This window comes from Thamnophis sirtalis, unplaced genomic scaffold (assembly GCF_051295495.1).
Source record: "Thamnophis sirtalis isolate CommonGarterSnake01/CBP01778 unplaced genomic scaffold, rThaSir2_p1.2 scaffold_14, whole genome shotgun sequence".
Lineage (NCBI taxonomy): Eukaryota > Metazoa > Chordata > Lepidosauria > Squamata > Natricidae > Thamnophis > Thamnophis sirtalis.
The window spans coordinates 14,406,864-14,431,862 of NW_028261394.1; the positions used below are offsets into that span (position 1 = coordinate 14,406,864).

Consider the following 24,999-nt stretch of genomic DNA (forward strand, 5'->3'; position numbering starts at 1 on the left):
ATATTCAGGAGAACTCTAAAACCAATCAAAGATAGGGAGGGGGGAAAAAGAGGTTTTGAGTCTTTGTCTTCAAAGACTCTACTGCACTGCTACTTTCAAAAGTAGAGAATTGCTCTAGAAAAGGGAATATTTGTAGCTCAGGTTTGAATTGTAGGGTCTTTGATTTAGATTTAGATTTTTTAGATTTAAAGTTTATTTATATGCCGCCCTTTTCCCTGGGGGGACTCAGGGCGGCTTACAACTTAAAAGGGGGGAGGGGGAGACAAACTTTTAACATATAAGACAAATACATGATTAAGAACGCAACATTCATACTATTCGGGCGGGTTGTAGTCTTAACCCCAGGCCTGACGGGATAGCCAAGTTCTGAGGCCTGTGCGGAAGGTCTGGAGGGTGGTGAGGGTACGAATTTCCACGGGGAGATAGTTCCACAGGGTCGGAGCTGCCACCGAGAAGGCTCTCCTCCGCGTAGTTGATGCTGTTTGAGCATGGTGGTTTTCTTGCAGACATTTCATTATCAAACTGGGTAACATCATCAGTGCTAGAAGGAATGTGGGTTATGTGGATAAGAGAAGCAATAGGACGAGGGGGTGGTGGTTGAGGTGTTCTTGCAGGCATTTCATTACCCAACCAGATAACATCATCAGTGCTAGAAGAGAGTGGGTTTGTGGAGAGGAAGAGGAAGAACAGGAGGAGGTTTTCTTGCAGACATTTCATTACCCAACCAGGTAACATCATCAGTGCTAGAAGGGAATTAGGTTTGTTGTTAGTTGATATGCTCATGGCTTGCCCTGTTAGATGGTCTTCATGATTCCTTGATTAGGCCATAGTTTACTGTTAGCTTGTTTGTCTGCAATGATAGTTCTTTGGTTTGGGGCATTGTTTACTCGACAGAATTTCTCCTTTGTTACCCTGTGTAATAAAACTTGCTTTTACAGTGTCACCCAAGTCCCATTGATAGAAAACTTTAACTTGACTCCTAAATCCTGTCTGTTTCCTAAGTAAACCGGGGGATTGGCAGCCATTGTCCACCAACCAAAGTCAACGGAAGCCACCTCTGCTTATTAGCTGACCGGGCAAAATTCTTGCCGTTGCTTTTTATCTTCCTTTTCATTTCCCCTTTGGAAAAAAAATGTATGTCATTGCTGGAAGGAAGCCAAATAAAGAATGAAGAAGAAGAGAAAAAAAAACCCCCAAAACCTCCCTCGGAAGCCGTGGCATTCCGTAATTGCAAAAAATGTGTTCTTTCTTCGTTTTGTCGTTATTGTTGGAAAAAAAGAAACAGCTGCTTTGCAGAGAAGCTGGGATTTAATGCTTCTCTTGCAGCCCTGCCCAGTCCGGTCCTCCCTCTCCTGGAGAAACTTCCCATTTAACTTGTCCTGTATGTAAAAGTGGAGACTTAACGGTGCATTTGTCAGCTGAGAAAGAGCAAAGGCTGAAAAACCGAGGGCATTTTGTGCGAAGGGAGCCTGGGCTCTAACTTCTCCCTGCCTGAAGCTTTGTCGCGAAGGACCGAGGGAAAGCTACACCCCTTGAGGCTGGTTCTGTTTATAGCTCAGCCGAGGAAGGCCGAGGTTCTTCTGGAATTTGCTTTCAGCCGTAACCTTCTCCTTCGGGTTAGCGGTTACAGCTGGGTCATCTACGCGACGGTAATGCTTGCTCCCCTCCAGCAGGTTCAGATGAGGTCGCTACTTCTCAAAGAGCCAGACTGTTGCGAGAACCTTGAGCGCGCTTGCATGCTGCGTTTGGCGGGAGGGGGCTGCCTGCTGGTGTACAGCCCTGGTGTAGGGTTACACTGGTAGTCCTCGACTTGCGACTGACATGGAGCCCGACGTTCCTGTGGCTAAGCAAGACGATGATTAAGTGGGCTCTTTGCCAACCTTTTGGACGAACGTTCTGGCCACTGATGTGAAGTGAATGGGTGCAGTTGTGAAGGAGTGAATCCCGCTTTCCCCTTGGACACTGCTCATCGGAAGGTTGCAGAAGGGGATCGCATGACCCCGGGAGACTGCGAGCGTCATAAATATGAGTCCGTTGCCAAGCAACGGACTTTGGAGGGGTCCTTGGTGCTCCCTGAGTGTACTTGTTTTCTTGCAGATGGTTCATTACCCCAACCATATTAACCAGTGGAACTAGTTTGCCTCCAGAAATTGTGGGCACTCCGTCATTGGAGGTTTTAAAGATGAGTCTAAACAATCACTTATCTGAGATGATCTAGGTTCTCTTGCTTGAGTATGGGGCTGGACTAGAAGACCTCCAAGGTCCCTTCCAGATTCTCTTCTCTTCTTTTCTTTTCTATTTTCTTCTCCATTCCATTCCGTTCTCTATTCTATTCTATTCTATTCTATATTCCATTCCATTCTCTATTCTATTCTATTCCATTCCCTATTTTATTCTATTCTATATTCCATTCTATTCCATTCTCTATTCTATTGTATTCTATTCTATTCTATATTCCATTCCATTCTCTATTCTATTCTGTTCTGTTCCATTCTCTATTCTATTCTCTATTTTATTCCATTCAATTCTCTATTCTATTCTATTCCATTCTATTCTATATTCCATTCCATTCCATTCTCTATTCTATTCTATTCCATTCTATATTTCATTCCATTCCATTCTCTATTCTTTTCTGTTCTGTTCTATTCTCTATAACGTTCCATTCCATTCTCTATTCTATTCTACTCTATTCTCTATTCCATTCCATTCCATTAACTAGGCAACATCATCATCACTAGCACTGACAATATTACCTAACTTGTTTTCCCCAATATAAGACCCATCCAGAAAATAAGCCCTAACGTGATTTTTCAGGATGCTCGTAATATAAGCCCTACCCCCAAAATAAGCTCCAGTTAAGATTGTCAACCAAATGGACACATTTAGTACCATATTTCCCCCAAAATAAGACTTAACCAGAAAATAAACCCTAATGTCTCTTTTGGAGCAAGAATTAATATAAGATCCAGTCTTATTTTTGGGGAAACATGGCAATGATGAAATTCAATTTTGTTTACTACCAGTTCTGTGGGCGTGGCTTGGTGGGTGTGGCAGGGGAAGGATACCGCAAAATCCCTATTCCCTCCCAACTCCTGGGGCCAGCCAGAGATGGTATTTGCCGGTTTTCCAAACCACTCAAAGTTTCCGCTAATGTTTCTCTAGAACCTGTCAGAACCTGCTGAATTTGACCCCTGAAACATGGGTAGTTAGGGTAATAAAACATCTTCAAGAAAACAAGCAAGTTCAGAGAGCATCAAGGACCTTTCACTTCAACCCTGAGCTACAAATATTCTCCTCTATCAGGGCTGTCTTTTGATCATATGACCGTGGGATGCTGCAATGGTCATAAGTGTGAAAACTCTCATTAGTCATTTTTTTCCCAGTGCCATTATAACTTGCCAACAATCACTAAATGAACTCTCGTAAGTTGAGAACCATTTGCATAGGGAAATAAGAATGTTGGTCTTCTTTCATATTCCTGCTTAGTTTTCTGGAGAAATCTGAAACAGACGACATCCTTTGGAACGATCTCCCCGTGGAGATTCGTACCCTCACCACCGTCCAGACCTTCCGCACAGCCCTCAAGACCTGGCTATCCCGTCAGGCCTGGGGATAAAGATCGTAATCCGTCCCCACCCGAATGATGAATGTTGTGTACTATTTTTACTTATGTATTGTTTTATGTCTTATTGTCTTGTACTCCCCTCCCTATATATTGTAAGCCGCCCTGAGTCCCCTCAGGGAAAAGGGCGGCCTATAAATAATAAAACCATAAAACCATAAAAACCATCCCTAAATTGCTAACTTCAGTCTGTGTTCTACTAGATGTTCTGGTTAATTGATTTTTACTGTACACTTTGGTGGGCAGAAACCAAGCTGTCAATCACAGACCGACACATTGAGCGTCCATCAAGCTTTGCTTCCACCATACCTTTGCTTCTAGGTGATTTGTGTGGCTTGGTGGGCGTGGCTTGGTGGACATGTCAGGGGAAGGATACTGCAAAATCTCCATTCCCACCTGACTCCAGGGGAAGGATATTGCAAAATCTCCATTCCCACCCCACTCTGGGGCCAGCCAGAGGTGGCATTTGCCAGTTCTCCAAACGACTCAAAATTTCCGCTACCGGTTCTCCAGAACCTGCTGGATTTCACCCCTGCTTTGCAACCTTCTCAGCTGGCTTCCCATAAGCAAAGTCAATGGAAGGAGCCTGATTTGTTTTAGGACCGCACAATTCATTTAACAACTGTGGCAAAAATTGTGTAAAATTGGACACAAACTCATTTCGTCTCCAACAATAACAACAACAAACAGCATTTCTAAAGCTATTTCATTTTTGTGACCCTTAATTCCTAATTCGTTTAAAAACGAGGCTTCATTTTTTTCTGTATCTCAATTCTACTTCTTGTATTTCTTTACAAATGACATCTGTGGGGTGGGGTGGGGGGGTTGCCTTCCGTGTAGACACGAGAGCTCATGCATCATTAAATGTCATTTAATCCTGAGCAGAGATGCTGTGTTACAAACAGGCCGTGTTAAATGTCAAGTCAGCTGTTCGCGGCGTGGTTTGTCATCCGTTGCTGTGCTGTGAAGCGCAAGACCCCGATGGCCTGATGTGGTAGCCATAAAATGAAAAAAGCAAAGCAAAGCTTTTCAGCAAAAATTAGCATCGCGTGCCCAAACCATTGTGTGTTTTTTAAATGTTAAGCATCACTTAGGTGACATGGGGTTGGTATAGAAGTGTGATGATGATGATGAATGAAGAATGGAGAAATGCTTAAATAAATGTGTGTGTGTGTGTGTGTGTGTGTGTGTGTTGTGTATGTCTCTCTGTGTGTATGTATCTCTGTGTCAGTGTGTAGTGATGTTGGCATTCTGCCCAAAGCAGCAGCTTTTCATCATTTTACCTTAAAAGGTAAAGGTAAAGGTTCCACTCACACATATGTGCTAGTCATTCCCGATTCTAGGGAGCGGTGCTCATCTCTGTTTCAAAGCCGAAGAGCCAGCAGTATCCGAAGACGTCTCCGTGGTCATGTGGCCGGCATGACTCAATACCAAAGGCGCACAGAACGCTGTTACCTTCCCACCAAAGATGGTTCCTATTTTTCTGCTTGCATTTTTTATGTGCTTTTGAACTGCTAGGTTGGCAGAAGCTGGGATAAGTAATGGGAGCTCACTCCGCTAGGGATTCGAACCTCTGAACTGCTAACCTTTCTGATCGACAAGCTCAGCTTCTTAGCCACTGAGCCACCACGTCCCTCAATTTTATTTTAGGAGACCTTTGTTATTGCATCAATTTGAGTGTCCTACAGCAACCTGCTTTCTGAATCAGCTGATCTACTAACCATTGTGCAAACATTAAGAAATGTGGTTGCGAGCTTCCCATATTATTTATTGATTTTAAGAACCGCCCTGAACCAGAATATCACTTTTTTTCTCCTTTATGGAAGTTATGGAGATTCTCAGTCATCCAAGTCATGATTGTGCCAAAGGTGCTTTTTCAAGAGGCAACTGGACTTCCTTTGTTTTTCCTTGAAGACGTTTCACTTCTTATCCAAGAAGCTTCTTCAGTTCTTTAGAATAGATAAATACAAATGTAGATATATGATTGATTGATAGATAGATAGATAGATAGATAGATAGACAGGCAGACAGACAGACAGCAGACAGACAGATGCAGATACAGATGTAGATAGATAATAGATAGATACAGATGTAGATAAATAATAGATAGATGGATACAGATGTAGATAAATAATAGATAGATGGATACAGATGTAGATAGATGATAGATAGATGGATACAGATGTAGATAGATGATAGATAGAAAAATAATTAGATAGATAGTTATACATAGAGATAGAGAAATAGAGAGAGAGAGAGATAGAAAGAAAGAAAAATTGATTAGATAGATATAGATACACACACAGAGAGAGAGAGAGAGAGAGAGAGAGATGTAGATAGATACATAGATATAAATAAATACATAAATTATATGTAGATATAGATAGATAAAAGGGATATGGTCTATATCCGTAATAGAGATTGGCTGGACTGAATTGGTCTAGGCTGGGGTTTCCTGCCTGAGCAGGGGGTTGGACTAGAAGACCTCCAAGGTCCCTTCCATCTCTGCTGTTCTGTTATTCTGACTCACGGGTAAGACTGAACTGAGATTGCCTTCCTAAGAATCTTTCTGGGCCGCTGATTTCCATTTTGAATGGAAGGGAGGTTAGGAAATTGTCGTCGCTCATGTGGGGAGTGGCTTTAGAAGATATTTGAAGTTGACCTGGAATCGGGTTGAAAACTGGCATGATCTCCGTGGGGTGTTTAATTGCTTCTGGCTTAACACTTGGATATTCTTGTGCCTTGGAAGGCCGGCTGCTGATATTTACGGCCTTCAGAGCACAGGACGTGTTGCATAATCTCTTTCTCAAGGTCATCGGTTGATGTGAGCTGTGCTGAAATGAGGGAAAAATATATCAGTGGAGAAACATCTCTGATTCTCTCTCCCCCCTTCCCCATTTCTTTCTCTCCTGTGTGGTCAAAACTAGGACTGAGTTTGTTATATCCTCTTGACGTTCACACACCTGTAATGCTGCAGAAAATGACAGGCTTTAGACTTCTCAGGATACAGGAAAAGTTTATTTGGCAGCCAGGTTCAGAAAGTTAGCGAAAAGGCTAACATTGCAAATTCTGAACAACCTTCATTATCGAAGCACGCGTTCTTATACATTCTCAAAGGCAGCGTAACACGGAAACACTTAACTCATTTCTTATTAGTTACCTTGAGGAGAAAGCCTTATAAGTAAATGGGGGTCTTACTTCTCCTTTTGTTTTGAGCCATAGGTACACTTTACGTGCCTTTATGGGAACTTTAATTGAATCTTGTTGTTTGGACTTTTGACATAGGGACGTTGGCTGGAACATCTTGTAGTTAGAGGCTGATGACATTTCCTTTAAGCAAACTTCTAACTGTCCCTTTTATGCCACGTCTTCATTCTTATATGTTTAATCCATATTTTATTCTACTTTAGTAAGGTAAATGACCTAGTGGGTTAGGAGGATGCTGTGACTTTTTCCTCTTTAGATGAAACATGAGCATCTTTAATTGTATGCTGAAAAGGCAGGCAGACTCTTTCAAGAAGCAGTTGGATTATGTAACGGCAATGGTTCATGAACTGAAGACTGAGTGAAAATGAAATAAGCCCCGCTGTGTTTGCTTGTGCTGAAATCCTGACTATAAGGGAGATTTACTCAAGTGTTTCCCTGGGATTTATATAGGGTGGCCCTATCTAACAAAATGAAATTCAGTGTAGAGAAAAGTAAAGTCTTACACTTAGGCAAGAAAAACCAAAAGTATAGACATAAAGTGGGGGAAACCAGGCTTAATAGCAGTGACTATGAGAGGGATCTTGGAGTCTTAGTGGACAACCAGCTAAATAGGAGACAACAGTGTGCAGTAGCAGTCAAAAAAGCCAATGCAATCCTAAATTACATTAACAGAGGATTACAATCAAGATCAAGGGAGGTCCTAATACCACTCTACAAAGCCCTAGTAAGGCCACACCTAGAGTACTGCATCCAGATTTGGTCACCACACTATAGAAAAGTTGTTGAGACTCTAAAACAGTGATTCCCAACTTGGGGTTGATTCCCCACAAGGTGGACAATTTGATTTTTAATGGAGGCAATTTGAACCTTTTTTAAACCAAGTTAATAGACTTTTAGGCTTCCTCCGTGTGAGTAGAGTTCACTTTTTCAGTAAAGTAAGAATCGGGTGAAATCCAGCCGATTCTGACAGATTCTGGAGAACCAGTAGCAGAAATTTAGAGTAGCCTGGAGAACCGGCAAATACCCCAGAGTGGGGAGGGAATGGGGATTTTGCAGTATCCTTTCCCTGGAGTGGGGAGGGAATGGGGATTTTACAGTATCCTTTCTCTGGAGTGGGGAGGGAATGGGGATTTTGCAGTATCCTTTCTCTGGAGTGGGAAGGGAATGGAGATTTTGCAGTATCCTTTCCCTGGAGTGGAGAGGGAGTGGGAATTTGCAGTATCCTTTCCCTGGAGTGGGGAGGGAATGGGGATTTTGCAGTATCCTTTCCCTGGAGTGGGGAGGGAATGGGGATTTTGCAGTATCCTTTCCCTGGAGTGGGGAGGGAATGGGGATTTTGCAGTATCCTTTCCCTGGAGTGGGGAGGGAATGGAGATTTTGCAGTATCCTTTCTCTGGAGTGGAGAGGGAGTGGGAATTTGCAGTATCCTTTCTCTGGAGTGGGAAGGGAATGGAGATTTTGCAGTATCCTTTCCCTGGAGTGGGGAGGGAATGGGGATTTTGCAGTATCCTTTCCCTGGAGTGGGGAGGGAATGGGGATTTTGCAGTATCCTTTCCCTGGAGTGGGGAGGGAATGGGGATTTTGCAGTATCCTTTCCCTGGAGTGGGGAGGGAATGGGGATTTTGCAGTATCCTTTCCCTGGAGTGGGGAGGGAATGGGGATTTTGCAGTATCCTTTCCCTGGAGTGGGGAGGGAATGGGGATTTTGCAGTATCCTTTCCCTGGAGTGGGGAGGGAATGGAGATTTTGCAGTATCCTTTCCCTGGAGTGGGGAGGGAATGGGGATTTTGCAGTATCCTTTCCCTGGAGTGGGGTGGGAATGGAGATTTTGCAGTATCCTTTCCTTGGAGTGGGGAGGGAATGCAGATTTTGCAGTATCCTTTCCCTGCCATGCCTACCAACCCACGCCCACAGAACCGATAGTGAAATAATTTGAATTTCACCACTGGTAAGAATTATATGTTATGGGGGGGGGGGGGCATCAGGATTTTAAAGTTGCTTAGATGGGGTATGGCCAAAAAAAGGTTGGGAATCCCTGCTTTAGAAAGAGTGCAGAGAAGCACCAATATGATTAGGGAACTGGAGGCTAAAACAAGGGATAGCAATAGCAATAGCAGTTAAACTTATATACCGCTTCATAGGGCTTTCAGCCCTCTCTAAGTGGTTTACAGAGTCAGCATATTGCCCCCACAGTCTGGGTCCTCATTTCACTCACCTCGGAAGGATGGAAGGCTGAGTCAACCTTGAGCCGGTGAGATTTGAACCGCTGAACTGCAGATAGCTGAACCGCTGAACTGCAGATAGCAGTCAGCTGAAGTGGCCTGCAGTACTGCACTCTAACCACTGTGCCACCTCGGCTCTTATCTTTGCTACTGGTCTCGTAGCAATATGAGCGTGTACGTTTGCACACACGCTCTCTTCACTCGCACGTGCCACCTTTGTGCATGCGCAGTACATCCCGCTCATGAGCGCGGCATCAAAAAGGTAAGGTAGGCAAACAATGAGTGGGGAAATTGTTAGCTGTGCTGCATGATTTATGGACTAGCAATATATATTTACATTTAATCCTGATTAGTAGAACCCAATAAAATATAAATGTTAAAATGATCTAGAATATAGAATATGGAATATAGAAGAGAGTAGAGTATAGAATAAAATAGAGCAGAGTATAGAATATAGAATATAGAATATAGAATATAGAATATAGAATATAGAATATAGAATATAGAATATAGAATGTAGAATATAGAATATAGAATATAGAATATAGAATATAGAATATAGAATATAGAATATAGAATGCAGAATATAGAATGCAGAATGCAGAATGCAGAATGCAGAATGCAGAATGCAGAATACAGAATATAGAATATAGAATATGGAATAGGCATTGGAAGGAACCTTGGAGGTCTTCTAGTCCAGCCCCCTGTTCAACAGGAGAACCTATACCCTTTCAGACAAGCGACTGTCCAGTCTCTTCTTAAAAACCTCCAGTGATGGAGCACCAATGATTTCTGGAGGCAAGCTGTTCCATTGGTTAATTGTCCTCACTGTTAGGAAGTTTCTCCTTAATTCCAGGTTGCTTCTCTCTTTGGTTGGTTTCCATCCATTGTTTCTTGTCCTGCCCTCAGGTGCTTGGAGAATAATTTGGCGCCCTCTTCTTTGTGCTAGCCCCTCAAATACTGGAATACTGCTATCATGTCACCCCTAGTCCTTCTTTTCTCTAGACTAGTCAAATCCCAAATCCTGCAGCCGTTCTTTATATGGTTTAGTCTCCAGGACTTTGATCCTCTTAGTTGCTGTTCTCTGAACTTTTTCCAAACATCTTTTTTGTAGTATGGTGACCAAAATTGCTTGCAATGTTCCAGGTAGGGAATCCATCTGGAAATATAAATGTCTAGGCTATCTAACCATTGAAGTGCAGCATCCTTTATATTTTTTTATAAAAATCAAACACTAGGACAGTATATGCTCTCAGCTTACAGTTTGATGGGGGAACCACGCAGTCTCACTGAGGGGTGGATGGATGCTATGCCTGATTTAGGAGATCTAAGATCCTGTTAGGAGATCTAAGAGAACAAGAATTGTGAGAGCATGTTAGTAATTAGTACTGTTTTAGAAACAGGGTTACTACATCCAAGTCAGGTGCTGAAAAGTGGTCTTCCAAAGCCATTTATTACAGATATGCAGACCATTTCCTGGGATCCAGGAGGACTATCTTTTTGGTTCTCCTCTGCTGAGAAGTTAAATCCCCTTTTTTTTGGCTCCACAGCGCTAATGTCTATCTATCTATCATGCAAGGTTTTAAACGTTGCTCCAGGGACTGGACAATTGACCTTCATTCAGCAAAATTGTCTTTTGCAATCCTGTTAACTTGATTTTAACTGCACGGGTTGGATTTTTCAAGCTTTTGTTGCTGGTTTACCTCTTGCAGATTTGGAGGCCTGACCTGAAATGTCTTCACAAAAATAAGACCTCCCTGAATTGGTTATGATAGTTTGCATTTTTAGTAGGCAATATTTTACAGACATAGAAATGTACATTTAAGCAACTGCACCCTAAAATAATGGTCCTTCCTTCCTTCCCTCTCCTCCCTCCCTTTCCTCCCCTTTCTCCTCCCCTCCATCCTTCTTCTCTTATTTCTCTTCCCTCTCCACTTTCTCCTTCCTCTTCCTCCTTCCCTCCCTTCCCCCTTCTCCCCTCCCTCCCTCCCTTCCCTCTTTCCCATCTCCTTCCTTCATTCTCTCATTCACTCTTCCTTGCTTCCTCCCTCCCTCCCTTCTCTCATTCCTTCTTCCTCCTTCTCTCGTTCTTCCTTCTTTCTCCTTCCTTCCTTATTTCATTCCTCCTTCCTTCCTTCTCTCATTCCTCCTCCCTCCTTTCCTTCCTTCTCTCGTTCCTCATTTGTTCCTTCCTTCTCTTGCTCCTCCTCCTTCCTTCCTTCCTTCCTTCCTTCCTTCTTTCCTTCCTTCCTTCCTTCCTTCCTTCCTTCCCAGGCTTACGAAAAACGTTTTCCAACCTGCCCGGAGATCCCAGTTTTTCTGGGCAGTGAGATCCTTCATGAATCCAAGAGTGAAGACGGAGCCATTCAGATCATTGAAAGGAGTTGCAAATTGAATGTGGATGCACCTCGGCTACTCAAGAAAGTAAGGACTATAGTACATTCTTTCTGACAGTCCCTGTCCTTAAACTATCTCGAAACCCCGACACCCTTAGCTCTTCCTTTGCCTTTTAGGCTGCTCTTCTTACTTTTGCTGCTGTTTCTTTCAGATTGCTGGGGTAGAATATGTCTTTTTCATACAAAAAAATACAGTGAACTGGAGAGAGAGAACCCTCGTTATTGAAGCCCATAATGAGACCTTTGCCAACCGTGTCATTGTCCTGGAGACATGCAACTACTCGGTCAGTAATCCAACTGTGAGATTTCTCTGATCCTGATAACTGTGGTTTGCATTTTGTCAGTTTTTATAATGGATATCATTGCAATCCTCCTCCTCCCTCCTCCTCCTCCTCTTCTTCCCCTCCTCCTCCTCCTCCTCCCCCTCCTCCTCCTCCTCCTCCTCCTCCTCCTCCTCCTCCTCCTCCCTATCACCATCATTTGAAGGACACCAGCCAAACGTGAAACAGCAATCTTCAAAGGTCTCAAAGATGCTTTTTTTCAAAAGGCAATTGGGCTGTTTTAATTTTTTTCTTGAGGAAGATTATTGTGATTTGTTCCTTACCAGCTGGTGAATTTTCTTGGATGAGAACTACCACCACCACCTCTTCCTCCTCCTCTTGTTCTTGTTTCTTCCTCCTCTTTCTTTTTCTCCTTCTCTTCCTCCTCCTCCTCCTCCTCTACTACTACTTCTTTTTCATCTCCTCCTCCTCCTCTTCTTTCTCTCCTCCTCCAGAAAAAAAAACCAATCCAATTGTCTTTTGAAAAAAAAGAACAACATATTTGTGATATCTTGCATGACTGAGAATCTCCATAGATAATCTTCAAAGGAAAACAGGTTTTGCTGATATTTATAGGTTTGGATGGATTGTTAGATCTACTGGTACAGAAACGGTCACTTCGTGCCATCTATTTCCTCTTAAAGTTCCATCCTACAAACTCTTTTCTCTTCCAATGAAGTCGTAGAAAAGAGAAACAAGACTCCATATTTGGTTTTATTTATTTTTTTCTTCTTTGCTCCAAACCCACCCACCACCATTTAGCTGAGAATGCTTGTAAGCTTGTCTTTGGGTCAGCAGGTGGCTGCCTTTGTCTGCCCCCCCCCCTGACATTTAGGAAGCCATCGAGACAATAAAATACCCTTTTTATGCTGGGTCGACAAAAGTCCAGATTGAGTTACTGACGTGCTTTATTGGTCCCTACTGACAAAACACAGCTTCATGAAAGCTGAGACCCTTGGAAATAAGTGCTATTTCGGATGATCCCAGCTATCAAAACCACCATCCTTAAAATGTCAGTTAGAACAATTAATCAGTGGAACAATTTGCCTCCAGAAGTTGTGTCTATTTCTATTTCTATTTCTATTATTTCTATTTCTATTTATTTCTATTTCTATTTCTATTTCTATTTCTATTTCTATTTCTATTTCTATTTCTATTTCTATTTCTATTTCTATTTCTATTTCTATTTATTTCTATTTCTATTTCTATTTCTACTATTTCTATTTCTATTCTATTCTACTCTACTCTACTCTAGACTCTAGAAAGAGTGCAGAGAAGAGCAACAAAGATGATTAGGAAACTGGAGGCTAAAACCTATAAAGAATGGTTGCAGGAACTGGGTATGTCTAGTTGAATGAAAAGAAGGACTAGGGGAGACAGGATAGCAGTCTTCTAATATCTCAGGGGCTGCCCCAAAGAAGAGGGAGTCAAGCTAGTCTCCAAAGCGCCTGAGGGCAGGACAAGAAGCAATGGGTGGAAACTAATCAAGGAGAGAAGCAACTTAGAACTGAGGAGAAATTTCCTGACAGTTAAGAACAATTAATCAATGGAACAACTTGCCTCCAGAAGTTGTGAATGCTCCAACACTGCAAGTTTTTAAGAAGATGTTGGATAACCGTTTGTCTGAAATAATATAGCAATAGCAATAGCAATAGCAGTAGACTTATATACCGCTTCATAGGCCTTTCAGGCCTCTCTAAGCGGTTTACAGAGAGTCAGCATATTGCCCCCAACAATCTGGGTCCTCATTTTACCCACCTCGGAAGGATGGAAGGCTGAGTCAACCCTGAGCCGGTGAGATTTGAACCGCTGACCTGCTGATCTAGCAGTAGCCTGCAGTGCTGCTCTTAACCACTGCGCCACCTTTCCTGCCTAAGCAGGGGGTTGGCCTAGAAGATCTCCAAGGTCCTTTCCAACTCTGTTATTCTATTCTATTCTATTCTATTCTATTCTATTCTATTCCTATTCCTATTCCTATTCCTATTCCTTCTATTCCTATTATTTCTATTCCTATTATTTCTATTCTACTCTACTCTGTTCAGTTCTTGAAACCAGGAACTGTATGCTTGCATGTGGCTGTTTCAGAGAGATGGAATCAAAATCACATGAAGTGTTTAATACCACTTTATAATGCCTTGGTAAGGTAGGACTTGGAATCCTGCACCCAGTTTTGGTTCCCACGATGTAAAAAAAATATATGTTGAGACTCTAGAAAGAGTGCAGAGAAGAGCAACAAAGATGATTAGGAGACTGGAGACTAAAACCTATAAAGAATGGTTGCAGGAACTGGGTTTGTCTAGTTTACTGAAAATGCACAGGTACAGTCTAGGTGGTACCTTGCTCCATGGTAGTAACTGTGAGAGGGATCTTGGAGTCCTAGTGGACAACCATTTAAATAGGAGCCAGCCGTGTGCAGCAGCTGCCAAAAACGCCAACACAGTTCTAGGCTGCATCAACAGAGGGATAGAATCAAGATTATGTGGTTCATACCACTTTGTAATGCCTTGGTAAGGCCACACATGGAATACTGCATCAGGTTTTGATTGCCATGATGTCAAAAAGAAACTCTAGAAAGAGTGCAGAGAAGAGCAACAAAGAGGATTAGGGGTCTGGAGGCTAAAACATACAAAGAGCGGTTGCAGGAACTGGGTATGTCAAGTTTAATGAAAAGTCTCTGAAAGGAGGGGAAAATAAAAGATGTAAACATTATCTTTGAGAACTCATTTCAAAGTTCCTTTTCAAAGCTGTTTTTTAGGTATTGCAAGCCGGGTTTGTTTCTTCTCTCTTTTCTTTTTAGTTTTTATTGCTTTTTTTTTTTAATATTAACATTCCATCTTTCCTTAAACAGTGTGTCGTCTGAGTACAAATATTTCTGTGCAATAACCATCAAAATTTACCACATCATTTTCATTGATATTAATTCTCTAATCTTAGAATTATAGTACATTAAACATATGCTATAGTGAACCTGTTCATTTTTTCTTCTTAATGTTTCATCTGATGAAAATGTAATAATAACATTAAGCATAATAATAATCCTCATCCTCCTCATACTAACAATTATCATATCATTTATATTTCTATCCTAACATATTTTCTACTCCTCTTTAATCTCCTTCTTTTATTTCCAACTTCCATTTTTATTCTCTAACCATGGATAAAATAATTCCCATACAATATAATACTCAGTTCCTTCTTTCTCCTTAATTGCCAGCTTTAGTCTGTTCATTTCTGCACATTCTAATATTTTCCTAATCGCCTTCTTGGGTTGGTTTCTAACACTGCCATTTCTCTGTGGTAGGTCCATCCGGAGAACGAAGATTGGACGTGTTTCGAACAGTCCGCATCCCTCGATATCAAATCATTCTTTGGGTTTGAAAACACAGTAGAGAAGATCGCCATGAAGCAGTACACAGCCAACATCAAGCGGGTGAATATCGATCTTCTGTCCATTGCAACGTGGGTGGTAAGGTGGCTCAGTGGTTAAAAGCACTGGGCTTATCGACTGGAAAGCCAGCCGCTCGAGTTTGAGACCCGAGTGCCACGCGGCGGGTGAACTCCCGTCCTTGCCTTGGTTCCTTCCAGCCTAGAAATTCGAAAGCATGAAAATGCGAGTAGATAAGTAGGTAGCACTTCAGTGGGGAGGAAACAGTGTTCCGGGACGCCGTGCTGGTCATATGACCCAAGCTTTGGACAATGCTGACTCAATGGTCTTGAAACGGAGACGAGCAGCGCCCCCTATAGTCAGAAATAGGGAGTAAATTCTTCAGGAATTCCTTTATCTTTTTGTGCCCTGCAGTGTCTCTGCTTAAAATACATTGCTGTTCTGAATTGGGCTTCCCCAAAAAGCACGAGGCAGATTCCTGGTCCCGACAAAACCCCTTTGATTAAAAGAATGTGAATTCCTCTCATTCACATTCAGCAAAGGCCTGGCAAACCATCTTTCAAAGGGATATCCCACCCCTAGATCCATGATCTCCAGCAGACGCCCCGGGGGCAATGCCAGCCCCTTGCTGACTCCACAGGGGCCCCACGGATCGAAGGCTGACCGCATTCTAGCCCAGATGGCTGCCACCAAGTTTTAGATCAGTGTCCGGCCGACATGAGTTGAGATGGCAGGGGCCAGTCCTTCATTGTTTCCAGGGCAGCCTCGTGGGGCCAGATCTAACCACATCACGGGCCGGATCTGGGCCCTGGGCCTTGAGTTTGACAACCCTTGAATTAGAGACTTTTGCACAAAATCTCTTTGTGCCATCGAAACAGATCGCGCCAGCTGAATTCTAAACGTCTCAAATCAATTTCTTTCAGGGCAAAGAAGTAATCGAGCATTATCTAAAGGAGCTGATATCCCAAGGGATCACTTTTATCCCTCGGTGGACTCCCCCGGAAGTCAAGGGGAGCCTCCGGAAGAGGAGTCCATCCGGAAGCAATAACGGTACAATACCGCCGGAAAGCCACCCGCACGGAAGCGAGAAAGAACAGCGAGGCAACAACGCCTGCCCTGCGGGGGAGGCTTCCACTCCTGAAGGTAATGGCTTATAACAGCTGGATCTGTGGCAGCTGTTCCCATTAACCTCACCACTGCTCTGCCATATCGTGAACCACTTTGGATGTTTGAAACCTGATCCTGCTTCTAATCTTCTCTCCGTTCCTTTTCTAACGTGCCACCTTGTTCAAATTTGCAATCTGGTCTTTCCAAGAACTTATGCTCAGGATAACATGGAGAACTTAAAGTTTTGATTCTTGGACTCCCGCTGCTCCATCTCATCATTCCTGTTTTAAGTTGCACTTAAACTTGCAGTGGGAACGGGGGCCAATCCTATTGTCCTCTCCCATGGATCCAGCTTTGAAAAAAAACCTTTCTTTCATTCTCGTCTGTAAGCGTGTGTATGTCCCTCTTTGTTCCAAGAAGATTTTGGCACCGATGCCGCCTCTGGATTCTTCTCCTCCTGGCACAGCAACCAATGAGCTGGTTGGATACAGATGTCCACTCCAAAGGGCGGCTACTCTGGAGCATTTTCCTTTTGTTTTCCTGGTCCTGGTGGGGTTGTGCTCTTCTACTCAGGGGGAAAAACCCACCTTGCAAAAAGCATTGCGTTCTTTCCAGCCAGTTTTTTTTTTCCCCTCACCCCATCAGCCTCCATAACTTTGCATTTCTCTTCCCCGGCTTGGAAAATGGTCAGCCCAAAAAAAAAAAAGGGAGAAGTTGATCTGAAACCTGGCTTGCCTCTTTTCCAGTTGATTTAGAGGATTTAGAATTCTTTGTTTTTTTAAGGAATTAGGTGCTCTCTTAAACCGTTTCTGGCAGTTGCACAGGTCGAACGCTTAAGTAGCTCACACCACGAATGTCCTTGTGATTTCTGATATGTTGACTCCCACCATGGCTTCAGCACAGTGGACATATCAAATGCCTCCGTCCTGGGGTGCCCCCCCACTCCCAAATCATGTCATGATAGTTACCATTCCATCTCCATGGCAGGCTTCTCCAAAGAAAAGGGGGAAAGAAAAGGGAGTGGAGGTAAGGAGAATGAGGAGCGAAATAAAACGTACACTGAAATGATGGGTCCGATTGAAATTTCAATATTTGTTTCTGATTATTATTATTATTATTATTATTATTATTATTATTATTAATGCAGGTAGTCCTCAACTTACGACCACAATTGAGCCCAAACTTTCTCGCTGCTAAGCGACACGATTGCTAGGTGACTTTTGTTCCATTTCACAATTTCCTTGCCGATGAACCACTGTGGTTGTTAAGTGAATCACTGCAGTTGTGAGTAACACGGTCGTTAAGTATAACTGGCTTCCCCTTTGACACTGCTTGTTGGAAGGTCAGAAAAGGGGATCACATTACCCCCTGGGGATACTGCAACCGTCATAAATACATGCTAGTTGCCAGCCAAATGTTAAGCACGTAACTTGGGATGCTACAACGATTGTAAGGGTGAAAAACAGTGCTGTTTTTTCCAAGTGCCATTGTAACTCCGAATGGCCACTAAAAGAATGATTGTTAGTTGAAGACTTCCTATAAAGGTAGTTCTCAACTTACAACCCTTTCAACTTACAGCCGGCCAAGACACTTCTGACTATTGCAGCAACTTTACAGTCACAAAATTTGGGTCCTTTGGTAGCCTGTATGTATTTATAACTAGTGCTGATAAACAGGAATTGCCCGGGTGTTTATTTATAGGGGAGAAATGTCCGGACCAAACATAATTTCTAAGGTTGGATTTTCCCCCTTACCAGAGGGAGCCCCCTTGTGGAGTACTGTGAAGCCGTTACCATGGCAACTCCACTGCGCTGTCCAGTAGAAGCCATTTTAAGGCAGTACAGTAGAAACCATTGTAAGGCACAACAGGCTGTATCTTAACAGAACACACACCCTGAAGGGTTTTAGGGGTGTCTTACCCCCACAATATTTGTTTCCAGAGTGTAAGTCCAGAGTGTACCAACTTTGGTTGAAATTGCTTGAGGTGTTCCAGAGTTAAGCTGGAACACACACACACACACACAGATACACACACACAGACACACACACACACACAGCCATTTATATATATAGAAATAGTTGCAGCATCCAAGGATGATACAATTGACATTTGCAAACTTACCAGCTGCCTTCCAACAAGCAGTGTTAGTGGAAGAAGCCACATTTGCTTGATGGCTATAGCAAAAGTCATAAAATTGAGTACGACTCCCTTTAATAACCGCCTCGCTTAGCAACAGAAATCCATGTCCTCATTCTGGATTGTAATTCAAGGATTACCTGTATGGTAAACAAACGTAAGTAATAGATCAGTGATTGTGTAAGAAAAAAAATACATGCACTATAGTGCTTACAGCACTTAATATCAGAGTAAGATGTTAAAAAAAGAAAGAAACACTAAGATGAACCGTATATGTCGAAATAAAATCAATTCAGTCTTTAATATAGACTGTACAAAAATGTATTGCTGCATCTTCTTATCTTTTTGTAATATAAAAACCTTTCAGAAATTGATCGTGAACACCTCTTCATTTCTCATCATTCAGGAGTTCCCGTTTATTTCCATCTATGTAAAATCATTCTGGGCCGGATTTGATAAGACCAATGTGATTTATAAAATGTCAAATTCTGTATTTTGGAAAGATGAGTCAACATCACAATGACATTTTAACGGCTGTTTCTCCCAGAACTGTATTGATTTCTGTTCTAACTGAAAATCAAGAGTGAACGGATTGTGTGTTCTGTTAAGATACAGCCTGTTGTGCCTTAAAATGGCTTCTACTGTACTGCCGTAAAATGGCTTCTACTGTACAGTGTGATGGAGTTACCATGGCTTCACAGTACTCCACAAGGGGACTCCCTCTGGTAAGGGGGAAAATCCAACATTAGAAATTACGCTTGGTCCGGACATTTTCCCCTTATAAATAAATATCTGGACAACACCGGATTATCGGCTAATATGTACTGAAGAATCTTCAATTGTATTGCAAGGCCAGCAGAAGAATTTGAAGGAGTCATGTTTTTAAAACATTCTATGAAAGCCTCTCGGATTGAGGAAGAATCGTTTTTGGAAATGACAAACTTCAAACGTCTTTCTCAGGAGCAAACCTTTTCGTTTTGGAACAAGAGGACAGGTAGTCCTTGTTTAGTGACCACAGTTGGGATCGCCAGTTCTGTCACTAAACAGAAGTGATGGCTAAGAAGGAAAATAGGTGATTTAGCAAGTGACTTTTCCTTTTTCCTATCCCCCCTCCCCCTTTGGATTGCTCACTTACACAGCGCTGGGATAATTAACAAGAAAGGAATTAATGTTCCTACTTACATTCATTGGAGAGGAAGGGTAATAAGAGAGTAAGCAGGCACACAATGGAGAATGCATATCAAAAGCAATGCTTTAGTGCCGACAGTCCGAAAATGCTACACAAGCAGCCAGTGTGTGCTCCCCATTTGATATTTCCCACCAGGAAACAAGTTAAGCAGAAGAGGGATTTCCTACAGAAATTGTTTTCATTTCCCCCCTCCCTGCCTCTTGCAAAGTGAAGAGATTGGAGAGAAAGGGATTTCAAAAGAGTAAGCAGCCACATATCAGGCTGTGCTCATGGCTGCCTTTCCATTGTATGCCTGCTTACTCTCTTGTAATCCCTTCTGGAATCTCTAGCATCTGCAGGGATGGGAGAAGGAAAAACAACAGATCAGGCGCAGAGCAAGCATACTTGACTGCAGTGGGGAATCATGGGATGAGAGATTAACAGATTAACAGTTGGAAGGGACCTTATAGGTCATCTACTCCACCACCACCACCACCCCCGCTCAAGCAGGAGACCTTACACCATTTCTGACAAATGGCAGTCCAATCTCTTCTTGAAAGTCTCAATGATGAAGCTCTCATAACTTCCGAAGGCAACTTTTGTTCCATCGGTTGATTGTTCTCATTGTCAGAAAGTTCCTCCTTATTTCCAGATTGAATCTCCCCTTGGTCAGTTTCCATCCATTATTCCTTCTCTGGCATTCAGGTGCTTTGGAAAATAGCTTGACCCCCCCCCCCCTCTCTGTGGCAGCCCCTCAAATACTGGAAGACTGCTATTAGGTCTCCCTTGGTCCTTCACTTCCCTAGATGAGCCATGCCCAGTTCCTGCAATCGTTCATTGTATGTTTTAGCCCCTCCAGTCCCCTAATCATCCTGGTTGCTCTTCTCTGCACTCTTTCTAGAGTGTCAACATCTTTTTTTATAGTTGTGACCAAAACTGGATGCAGTACTCTAGGTGTGGTCTTACTAGAGCCTTATAAAGTGGTATTAGTACCTCCCTTGATCTTGATTGAATCCCGCTGTTAATGCAATTTAAGATTGAATTGATGTTGCAGAGGCCATAAATGTAAGCATGGGTTGTAAGGTTATTTGTTTTCAGCACTGTTGCCACAGTCAGATGGTTACTGAACGAGGCAGCGGGTAAGAAAGGACAACTTGTAAAAATTCTTTCAGGCTGCCTGCAAGCAAATGGCAAGAAATGTGTTAATAGCTTTATTCTCCCATGGTTGCTTTATTTTTTTTCTGAGCTTCTCCCATGGCTGATTTTTCTGTCTCCCCAGGGGACAAACTGGATGCTGATTACATAGAACGTTACCTGGGACAATTAAGCCCCATGCAGGAAAGCTGCTTGATCAGACTTCGCCAGTGGCTCCAAGAAATGCAGAAAGGAAAGGTAAATGGGAGCAGGGAAGCTGTGGTTGCGTAGAACTTGTGTCTTCTCTGGATGCTCCTGTCCCACTTGTGAAGGAACTCAAAGCGGTTTGTATTAGTGGCTGACAAGATTGCATTCTAAATCAGTTTCCTTCTATCTAAAGGACTCCTTTGAACTGTTTTCCTTGCTGTGTGACTTAAAGATGTCCCAAAGGTGCATTTTCAGGAGGCAGCTGGACTTTCTTGCTTTTTCTTCTTTTGAAGACGTTTTGCTTCTCATCCAAGAAGCTTCTTCAGCTCTGACAGGATGGTGGGGAATGGAAGGATTGATATTCCTTGCAGACAGCTGGTCATTTGCATCTTTTTGGAGGGTCGTTGAGGCCACTTGGAAGTTTGTCTGTATCCTCAGGGTCACCTGAGTGGTGCAAATAGTTCCTGTAGTCTGCAATTTTTTCTCCTCTGGAAATCCATTCCTATTCTCACACCATTCCAAGGTGTCCATCCCAAATTGCACAGCTAAACGTCTGCAGAGATTCTCAGTCATCCAGGTCAGGGTTGTCCCAAAGGTGCTTTTTCAAGAGGCAACTGGACTTTCTTGTTTTTGGATCTAATCAACAAACCGAGCATTAACTTAACTCTCTCTTTTACTCAGGTTCCCAAAGATGAATACATCCTCCGTTTCCTCAGGGCTCGGGACTTTAATATTGACAAGGCTCGGGAAATGCTCTGCCAGTCCTTGGCATGGCGAAAGCAATACCAGGTGGATTACATTCTGCAAACCTGGAGACCACCTTCCCTTTTGGAAGAATTCTATGCCGGGGGTTGGCATTACCAGGACAAAGGTGAGCATCTACCAGTTGTCCTCTGCTCAGTCTCTGGGCATGAAGTTCATCAGTCTGTGCATTACCATATTTTTTGGAGTATAAGACGCACCTTTTCCATCAAAAAAGAGGGTAAAAATCTGGGTATGTCTTATACACTGAATACAGTGTTTTTGGTCTCCTGAAACCCTGCCCCCTTTGCAAAAATGCCCGTGCATAGCCTTTAGGAGACTTATTGAGTGCTCCTGGGGGCTGGGAAGGGCAAAAATGAGAAAAAGCAGACAATTCTTTCCTCATTTTTGCCCCCCCCCCTACCCACAGGAGCACTCTATAAGCCTCCTAAAGGTTATGCATGCCCTTCTTTTTGACAAAAAACGGACCTGTTTTCGCAAAAAATGGGCCAGTTTTGGGAGGTCTACAGAATGCAAAAAAAAGTTTTTAATTTGCCTCTTCAAAATCTTGGTGCGTCTTAAGAGCCAAGGTGGCACAGTGGTTAAATGCAGCACTGCAGGCTACTGCTAGATCAGCAGGTCAGCGGTTCAAATCTCACCGGCTCAGGGTTGACTCAGCCTTCCATCCTTCCGAGGTGGGTAAAATGAGGACCCAGATTGTTGGGGGCAATATGCTGACTCTCTGTAAACCGCTTAGAGAGGCCTGAAAGGCCTATGAAGCGGTATATAAGTCTACTGCTATTGCTAAGTCTACTGCTATTATACTCCAGTGTGTCTTATACTCTGGTGCACCTTATAGTCTGAAAAATACACTATTTTATTGTTCAGTTACCTTGGGATGACTCTGAGATGGGCTTCTTGGGTGCAAAGTTAAATTTGTCATTGCTGTTCAGCATTTAAAGCTGTCAGGCAGGAAAGATCTGGTCCAGTGGTAGGATTCAAACTTTTTTACTACCAGTTCTGTGGGCGTGGCTTGGTGGGCATAGCAGGGGAAGGATACTTTAAAATCTCTATTCCCTCCCCACTCCAGGGGAAGGATACTGCAAAATCCCTATTTCCTCCCGATCAACTGGGACTTGGAAGGCAGAGAATAGATGGGGGCGGGGCCAGTCACAGGTGGTATTTACTGGTTCTCTGAAGTACTCAAAATTTCTGCTATCGGCTCTCCAGAACTGATCAGAACCAGGGGTGGGTTCCGGCTTCTTCTACTGCCAGTTCACTCAGGGACACTCATGAGCAGTAGGTTAAAAAATGCTTCTGCGCATGCTGCTGATAGAACCGGTTTGGGGGGTGGCCAGCCGAATAACTACCAACTTGGCTGAACCAGTCCGAACTGCTAAGAACCCACCTCTGGTCAGAACCTGCTGAATACCACCTCTGATCTGGTCCACATATAATGGCCCAATTAAACTGACTTATTGCTAAACAATGTATGCAAATTAACAAATCTCTTGTTGTGGAGGCTTTTGCAAAAATACATGTAAAAGTAATTCCAAAGAAAGCCAGGAAATTTTTAAAAAATGGTCTTCTATCGTGGCAAAAGCTCAGTGCCTACAAGGTTGTGATATCTGTGCTCAAGATGAATTGCTATGTAGTCATTTCACAATGGCCTTTCGTACTTTGGTGTCTGGCCCCAAAGACAAACCAGGAGACAAACTCCGTGGGAAAGCTAAAACTACTTTTATGGAGTGTGGCTATAATAATAAAATGTTGTAAAACTGTGCCGTATCTATGTATGTATTCTACTTCTTATAGTTAATTCGAGAAGGGTGCGCTTGAGCCTCTTCTGCATATTTTCTGTCGGTTGTGAATTTAGAGTATGTTTCACCCCTATAGGTAAACTTTCTTGCTCTTGATATTACATAAAACCAAGGTGGCACAGTGGTTAGAATGCAGTACTTCAGCCTCCTTCTGCTGATTGCCAGCTGCCTGCACTTTGGCAGTTCAAATCTCACCAGGCTCTATTCTATTCTATTCTATTCTATTCTATTCTATTCTATTCTATTCTATTCTTCTGTTCTCATTCTATTATTCTAGTCCAGGGGTGAGCAAACTGCGGCTCTGGAGCCACATGTGGCTCTTTCATCCCTCTGCTGCGGCTCCCTGTCATTCAAAATATGTGTCACAACTGCCAATGTTGGACACCCACCAGAACGTGATTTATTGAACTCTTTGAACCCGGAAGGCCAACCATGGATAAATCCAAGGGGAAAAAAGTTTCAGAAGAAAACAGAACATTTAATTCAATAACATATGCTGGTTTTATGGCTGCTCAGGAAATAGTCAAGGGTTTTGTGGCTCCCAATGTTTTTCTTTCTGTGGGAAACAGGTCCAAATGGCTCTTCAAATGTTTAAGATTGCTGACCACTGTTCTAGTCTATTCTATTCTATTTTATCCTATCCTAATCTCATTCCATTATTCTATTCTATTCCTGATTCTTTATACTATTCTATTCTATTCTATTCTATCCTATCCTATCCTATCCTATCCTATCCTATCCTATCCTATCCTATCCTATCCTATCCTACTCTACTCTACCCTACCCTACTCTATTCTATTCTATTCCTGATTCTTTCTTCTATTCTATTCTATTCTACTCTACTCTACTCTACTCTACTCTACTCTACTCTACTCTACTCTATTCTTATTAGGATTGTTACATATTCATGTTATCGATTGGTACGAATGTTAACATTCAAAGAAGGTCTAACTAAAGAATATTTGGACCAAAGAGCCGTGGTGGCACAATGGTAGAATGTAGCACCGCAGGCTCCTTCTGCTGACTGCAATTTGGCAGTTCGAATCTCACTAGGCTCCAGGTTGACTCAGGCTTCCATTCTTCCGAGGAGGATAAAATAAGGAGCCAGATTGTTGGAGGCAAAAGGCTGCCTCTGTAAACCGCTTAGAGAGGGTTGTAAAAGCACTGTGAAGCAGTATATAAATGCTATTGCCATTGCTACATCGCAACGTTCTAGGCAAATATGTAAGTCACATGGTTTGTCATTTGGAGTTCTCTTGTGGCCCCCTCCCCCCAATACCTATGGCTCTGAACAGTAACTTTTGGGAGAGTGAATATTTATTTCACATTCTCATCTGGTCCATTTCCAAAAATGCATTATTAGTAGCTGTTTTTGTTCAGCTTAGTGGGGGTTCTCAATCCTTTTTGAATTCACCATACATTATGGAATGTATCCCTTGCTCTGCAGCACGCCAAAAGATTATTAATCATGTATACAGTTAGTCCTTGACTTACAGCAAAGTTGGTTGTAAGTTACTCTTTTTTCTCTTTCCTC

The 24,999-nt window shown here is 42.7% G+C and overlaps 1 protein-coding gene across 1 annotated transcript in view; it reads left to right on the forward strand.

Annotated features, from left to right (window-relative positions):
- SEC14L5 (SEC14 like lipid binding 5) overlaps nt 1-24,999 on the forward strand; it is a 69,428-nt gene that overhangs the window by 28,114 nt on the left and 16,315 nt on the right. Inside the window, exons 4-9 of the mRNA XM_087728757.1 lie at nt 11,325-11,474; nt 11,599-11,730; nt 15,068-15,196; nt 16,075-16,294; nt 20,843-20,955; nt 21,586-21,775. Coding sequence (XP_087584883.1) covers nt 11,325-11,474; nt 11,599-11,730; nt 15,068-15,196; nt 16,075-16,294; nt 20,843-20,955; nt 21,586-21,775 — 934 coding nt within the window. The remainder of the gene's footprint in view (nt 1-11,324; nt 11,475-11,598; nt 11,731-15,067; nt 15,197-16,074; nt 16,295-20,842; nt 20,956-21,585; nt 21,776-24,999) is intronic.